At 70.2% G+C, this 6,571-nt stretch overlaps 2 protein-coding genes across 4 annotated transcripts in view; both read left to right on the top strand.

The window, feature by feature from the left end:
- LOC118158442 (perilipin-3-like) overlaps positions 1-3,024 on the top strand; it is a 3,275-nt gene extending 251 nt beyond the window's left edge. Inside the window, exons 2-8 of one of the 3 annotated variants that reach the window (XM_035313102.1) lie at positions 449-507; positions 596-791; positions 897-979; positions 1,079-1,331; positions 1,847-2,067; positions 2,142-2,246; positions 2,340-3,024. In XM_035313102.1, coding sequence (XP_035168993.1) covers positions 460-507; positions 596-791; positions 897-979; positions 1,079-1,331; positions 1,847-2,067; positions 2,142-2,246; positions 2,340-2,762 — 1,329 coding nt within the window. In that variant the 5' untranslated portion in view covers positions 449-459 and the 3' untranslated portion in view covers positions 2,763-3,024. The remainder of the gene's footprint in view (positions 1-448; positions 508-595; positions 792-896; positions 980-1,078; positions 1,332-1,846; positions 2,068-2,141; positions 2,247-2,339) is intronic. The other 2 variants (XM_035313104.1, XM_035313103.1) reach the window with 2 other exon arrangements.
- Positions 3,025-4,079: 1,055 nt separating this feature from the next.
- Positions 4,080-6,383, top strand: LOC118158441 (perilipin-3-like). Its single transcript, XM_035313101.1, has 7 exons — positions 4,080-4,137; positions 4,322-4,517; positions 4,624-4,706; positions 4,782-5,079; positions 5,215-5,405; positions 5,494-5,616; positions 5,687-6,383. The coding sequence occupies exons 1-7, from the start codon at positions 4,087-4,089 to the stop codon at positions 6,029-6,031; spliced, it is 1,287 nt and encodes a 428-aa protein (XP_035168992.1). The 5' UTR covers positions 4,080-4,086; the 3' UTR covers positions 6,032-6,383.
- The last annotated feature ends 188 nt before the right edge of the window (positions 6,384-6,571 follow it).

Raw genomic sequence — 6,571 nt, forward strand, 5'->3', positions numbered from 1 at the left:
CCCCCCCCCCCCCCCATAGGCACCTTCCCGTGGGGACCCCAAGGACGCGCCCCCGGGGTGCGCAGGGCCAAGTACGGGGGCAGCGGGGCAGGGGCACTGCCATGTGTCCCCACCTGCCCCCCCCGTGGGATGCAGCCCCGTGGTGGCTCGGGTCACCCCAAGGGACACCGAAAGGTCTGGCTGGGGGGTCCCGGGGGGTGCTGGCTGCCCTGGGGCTCCCCCCGCCCCCCCCCCAAAAGGCAGCATCCAGCGGATCCAGCCCGAACTGTGGCCAAAACCTCCTCAGCCCCACGGGGGGGACCCCAGTGGTGGGAGGCCAGCCCCGACCCCAAACCCCTTCCTCACCCCAAAACCTCCCCCACGAGTGGCTCGGGGGCCTCCGGGTGCCACCGCGAGCTGTCGGGGCTCAGCTTGTGGCACCCCAAGCTCGTTTCTGTCCCTTCCACAGCCCCTGCTGCCATGTCAGCCGAAAATACGGCGCCGGCGGAGGCCGAGCGGGAGGCGCAGGTAGGGATGCTGAGGGCCGAGGGGGCTGGGGGCATTGCTGTGTCTCCCCCCAACCCCCCCGGCTCACCGTCCCCGTGCCCCGCGGCAGAGCGTGGTGAGTCGGGTGGCCAACCTGGCCCTGGTGAGCTCTGCCCGCGGCGCCGTGTCCACCGCCTACGCCTCCACCAAGGAGAGCCACCCCTACATCCGCTCGGTGTGCGACGTGGCCGAAAAGGGGGTGAAGACCCTGACGGCGGCGGCGGTCAGCGGGGCCCAGCCCCTCCTCACCAAGCTGGAGCCGCAGAGTGAGTGGGGCTGGGGGGGGTAGCACCCCCAAACGGGCTGGGGGTGCCCGGGAAGCTGTCCCCAGCGAGGAAATGGGGTTAAAAAGGCTGGTTTTTGGTCTGCAGTTTCCACTGCCAACGAGTATGCCTGCAAGGGGCTGGACAAGCTGGAGGAGAAGCTGCCCATCCTGCAGCAGCCCACGGAGATGGTAACGTTGTGCATCCCCCCCTGCTCGGGGGGCACCAGGATTGAGCCCTGGGCCAGCTGCTGGGACAAGCACCCCCCCTGCACTGTCCCCCCCTCCCAGGTGGTCGCAGGGACCAGGGAGCTGGTGTCGTCCACCGTGACGGGCGCGAGGGAGGCCGTGAGCGGGGCAGTGGGCCTGGCCCGCGGGGCCGTGCAGGGCAGCGTGGAGAGGACCCGGCGGGCGCTGAGCACCGGCATCAGCACCGTGGCGGGCTCCCGCGTGGGGCAGCTGCTGGCGACGGGGGCGGGCACGGTGCTGGAGAAGTCAGAGGAGCTGGTGGAGCACTACCTGCCCAGGACGGACGAGGAGCCGGGTGAGTTGCTGGCTACGCCGTGCCCAAAACCCACCTCTCCCTCTTTTGGGGGTGCCATCCCTCCGGGACCGCGCCCCATCCCCAGGGCTCAGCAGCACCCAGCGCCTCTCACCATCTCCACTCACACCCCGGGGTGGTGCTGAGCCTCACAGGGCCGCCAGGGCGCAGGGGACAGTCCCTGTGTGGCTGCTCCGTAGGCACCCGGAGCTGGGGAACGCGGAGCAGTGGTGGGTGAACTCTCACCTGGAAAGCAGAAAACAAATATAGCCCTGCGCCACCAGCCCACCCGTGCTGGGTATTTATAGCTCGGCACGGGGCAGCGCTGGGCAGAGCTGGCCCTGTGTCACCGCAGAGGTGACCGGAAGGGTTGTGGGGACACCTTCGCATGACCCAGGGGGCAAGCAGCCGGGTTTGTCCCTGTGCCGGGGCGCAGAGCTCAGGGGACATCCCAGCACCACCAGTGGGATGCTCCGTGCCCGGCACGGGGACATCCCGGTGGGGTGGCTTTCACTTGGGGTGGCTCTCACCCGCTCGCCCCGCAGCGGCCCCGGTGGCGGACGGCACCGCGGCGGCCTCGCTGGAGCAGCAGAGGCGGCGGCAGAGCTGCTTCGTGCGCGTGGGCTCGCTCTCGGCCAAGCTGCGGCACCGAGCCCTGCGTCGCTCGCTGGGCGAGCTGCAACGGGCCCGGCACAGCGCGCAGCACGCCCTGGCCCAGCTCCAGCGTGTCATCGAGCTGGTAAGCCCACGGTGGTCCCCGCGGCCCCGTGCGTGCCCCCCTCAGTGCACTCCCACTGCTCTCCCTTCCCGCAGATTGAGCAGGGCATGGACGGGTCCCTGCGCGGCGCCCGGCAGCACCTGCACCGCATGTGGCTCGAGTGGAGCCGGCAGGACGGCGTGCCCATGGAGGACAGCCAGGTATTTTTTGGGGGGTGGCCGTGCCGAGGAGGCCTCCGAGACGAGGGGTCCGGGTCGTCTCCCCCCGGGGGCTGCCCGCTCACTGCCTTGCAGGTGGAGGCGCGGACGCTGGCCATGCTGCGGGGGCTGCTGCAGCAACTGCAGGCCGCCTGCGCCCGCCTCGCCGCCAGCGCCCGGGGGCTGCCGGGCAGCGTGCAGGACACGGCCGGGCACGTGCGGCACGGCGTGGAGGGCGTGCACGCCTCCCTGGCGCGCGCCCGCTCCTTCCACGACCTGTCGGACATGGTGCTGGCGCAGAGCCGCGAGACGGTGACGCGGGCGCAGCTGAGCATCGACGAGTTCATCGAGTACGTGGGGCAGCACGCGCCCCTGCCCTGGCTCGTGGGGCCGTTCGCCCCAGCCCTCGTCGAGTACCCGGAGGACAGCCCCGTGGAGATGGCCAAGTGGAACGGCTGCGTGACCGTGGGTGGGGGGCACCGGGCGCCCCCTGCCCCGCAGTCGTGCAGCGGGCGCTGAGCTTCCCGACGCCCCCCCAGCGGGGAAGGTGCCCGCCTCACAGCTGCAAATCTACCCCTGCTGGGGGGGGCAAGTGCCAGGATGGACTCGGTGGCCCGGCGTGGGACCCCTGATGCCACTTGGGACTCTGGGGGGGAGGCAGGGGAGGGTGGCACGCGGAGGATGGAGCGTGTGCCCGGCCCTGCCCGGCCAGCATGGGGACAGCAGCTCCCTACGATGTCCCCGAGCCTGGCAGCATCGGGATTTAACAGCCTCAGGGCCCGTTAAAGAGGGCAAAAACGAGGCAAACCAAAAAGTTACACCAAAAAAAAGTTAAAAGTTGGCGTTAAAAAGAAAAAACAAACCCCAATTCTCTTGGCGTTACTCAGAGCCACCGGCGTGAGCTGCTGCGGGGTGGGATGTGCGACGGGGGGGTCCCTGGGGGGCCGGGGAGCACCCTGCGGGGGGGCTTCGTGTTGGGGGCCGGGGGGCCGGGAGCGGCAGCTGGGTGCTGCTGGACTGTGACCCGCAGCCGTGTGGCACTGAACTTCGTCCCCGTTATCGCCGCCACTGCTCCAACCCCACCACGCACCCATGGCGGGGCTGGGCCCGGGGCACCCCCTGCGCTGGGGATGGGGTGGGGGGCACCGGGGGGGGGGGGGGCCCGGGGGCCCGCTGGGACCGATCCTGAGCACCCCCCGGGACCAGTCTCAGCACCCACCGGGATCACTCGGCACCCACGGGGCCGTGCTGGGGGGGGACACCGGGACCCCGATATGGGGGAATCTCGGGCGGGGCGGGGGGGGGGGGGACACCCCCGTGCCCGTGGGGGGTTTCCGGGGCCGGCGGTCGCTGTCCCCGGTCCGGCCCCGATGGGGCGGGCCCCGGTCACATGCGCACGGGGCGGGTCCGGGGCTATAAGACCGGGGTGGGGGCCGAGCACCGGGTCCAACACCGAGCCCAGCACCGAGACGGTGAGTGCGAACCGGGACCGGGACCGGGACCGGGACCGGGATCGGGGATCGGGACCGTGGGGTTCCCTGCAGCCTCCAGCCCGGTGCTGCGATGTTCCCCGGAGAGCAGCCGCTGCCCGCAGACCGGGGGTGGGGTGGGGGGGACCGGGACCGACCCCCCCTTGCGTAGGAGCTCCGGGAGTGTCTGGAATATGGGGTGGGGGGACCGGGACCCCCCCTGCCCTGGGCAGTCTGACGGTGGGGATAGGGGCTACTGGGTCCTGAGCTTGGGGTCCCCCCGTTGTGGGGTAGCCAGCCCCCCCCATCCCGTTTGGGGGTGCCTCCCCCCTGCTCAGCCCCATGCGTTGTTTCCTCCCTCCCCCAGCCCCACCATGGCCTCCAGCGAGCCCGGGACGGCGCAGCCCAAGGCTGAAGAGCAGCAGGTCAGTGGGGCAGGGGGGTGCTGGGGGGGGGTCCGGTGTCCCCTGCCCTCCGGTCACCACTTGGGGTGAGGAGGGGGGACACCCCAGTGCTACCCCTGGGGGCTGCACGCGTTGCCCCCCACCTCAGCCCCGAGGAGATTTGGGGCTCTGGCAGGCTCCCCCCCATCCCTTTTCCTATACCCAGAGCATCGGGACGCGGGTGGCCAGCCTGCCCCTGGTGAGCTCTGCCTACGGCATGGTGTCCACCGCCTACGCCTCCACCAAGGAGAGCCACCCCTACGTCCGCTCGGTGTGCGACGTGGCCGAAAAGGGGGTGAAGACCCTGACGGCGGCGGCGGTCAGCGGGGCCCAGCCCCTCCTCACCAAGCTGGAGCCGCAGAGTGAGTGGGGCTGGGGGGGGGTAGCACCCCTAAACGGGCTGGGGGTGCCCGGGAAGCTGTCCCCAGCGAAGAAACGGGGTTAAAAAGGCTGGTTTCTGGTCCGCAGTTTCCACTGCCAACGAGTACGCCTGCAAGGGGCTGGACAAGCTGGAGGAGAAGCTGCCCATCCTGCAGCAGCCCACGGAGAAGGTAACGGGGGGGTGGGCACACGTGCTCAGGGTCTGCCCTGGCGCTGCCTCACTCAGGGCTTTTCCTCCCCCCCAGCTCATCTCAGACACCAAGCAGCTCGTGACATCCACCGTGACGGGGGCCAAGGATGTCCTGACCAGCACCGTGGCGGGGGCCAAGGACGCCGTGAGCAGCCGGGTGACGGGGGTGATGGACATGACCAAAGGGGCCGTGCAGGGCAGCGTGGAGCTGACCAAGTCGGCGGTCAGCAGCGGCGTCAGCACCGTCATGGGCTCGGCCATGGGCCAGATGGTGGTCAGCGGGGTGGGCTCCGTGCTGGAGAAGTCAGAGGAGCTGGTGGACCACTACCTGCCCATGACGGATGAGGAGCTGGGTAAGGACCCGATCGCAACCCCCCGGAGATGTGGGGCGGGCTGGGGACCCTCCCTTGGAGGCACCGTGGGTAGATCCCCCATGGGGTGGTCTCTGAGTGGGGGGGGGGTTCACCTCACTGGCTCCTCTCCTGCAGCCAAGCTGGCCACGGCCGTGGAGGGCTTCGAGACAGAGCAGCAGAAGCAGCAGCAGAGCTACTTCGTGCGCCTGGGCTCGCTGTCGGCCAAGCTGCGGCACCGGGCCCTGCAGCACTCGCTGGGCAAGCTGCAAAGTGCCCGCCACAGCAGCCAGGACGTGCTGGCCCAGCTCCAGCGCACCCTCGACCTGGTAGGACCCATCCCTATATCGTTTCCTCCCCCCTTTCCCCATGGGGCTGCGACGAGCCACCCTCACCCTGCTCTGCCCCCCCCGGCAGGTGGAGCAGCTCAAGCAGGGCATGGACCAGAAGCTGCAGGGAGGGCAGGAGAAGCTGCAGCAGCTGTGGCTGGAGTGGAGCAAGAAGCAGCCGGGCGGTGGCAAGGACCTGGTTCCACCAGAGGTGGGTAGAAGGCAGGGGGAGCCCCCCCGGGAGCTCCGTGCCACCCCTCACCTCGCCTCGTCCCCCGCAGGCGGTGGAATCGGGCACGCTGGCCATGGTGCAGGGCCTGACGCAGCAGCTCCAGAGCGCCTGCCAGCCCTTGGTGTCCAGCCTGCAGGGCCTCCCCGCCGGCATCCAGGACACGGCCGGGCAGGTCCGCCACAACGTGGAGGAGCTGCGGGCCAGCCTGGCCTCCGCTACGTCCCTCCAGGAGGTGACGGGCAGCGTCCTGGCCAAGGCTCGTGCCCACGCCGCGAAGGCCCGCGAGCTGATGGACGAGCTGGTGGAGCACGTGGCCCACAACACTCCTCTGTCCTGGCTGGTGGGGCCCTTCACCCCCTCCACCCAGCACCTGCTGGGCCTCCAGGGGCAGTAGCAGCCTCGCGGGGGTGCGATGATAGCGATGATACGGCTCTAGCTCCCACCTCGCCTGGCCCAAGTAACTCCTCATCCTCCTCCTGCCTGCACCGGGTGCAGGAGCCCTGCAGCGCGGCTCTGTCCCCTCTCGCCTGTCGCAGGGAGGTGCCAGCAAAGTGCCTTGGCTTCCCCAAGTGCCTACAGCAGCCCCTGGCCCTCGTTTGCCATCTCTGGATCCCCCTGTGCCCCCCTCCCATCATCCTGGGTGCCTTTCAGCCCCTCGTCTTCCCTCTGCCCTTCAGCGGGGGGGGCCCGGGGCTCGGTGCAGGCAGGGGCAGCTGCTGAAGCAATAAACTCCCCGTAGTTTTGCACTGGTCGGAGCCTTCTTGTGGGACCTGGGGGTGGGGAGGGGATGGGGGGGGACCCATTCAGGCCTAATCCGACCTCAAAGCTTTGGATGAGGGGGGCGATGGAGCTGCTGGAATGGAGGAGGGGTCTCGTAGCCCTGTGGTCTCCCAGGGCCTGGGGCTCCCAGTGGGGGCACTGGGCCGGGGGGGGG

The sequence above is a fragment of the Oxyura jamaicensis genome (assembly GCF_011077185.1).
Source record: "Oxyura jamaicensis isolate SHBP4307 breed ruddy duck chromosome 28 unlocalized genomic scaffold, BPBGC_Ojam_1.0 oxy28_random_OJ66, whole genome shotgun sequence".
NCBI lineage: Eukaryota > Metazoa > Chordata > Aves > Anseriformes > Anatidae > Oxyura > Oxyura jamaicensis.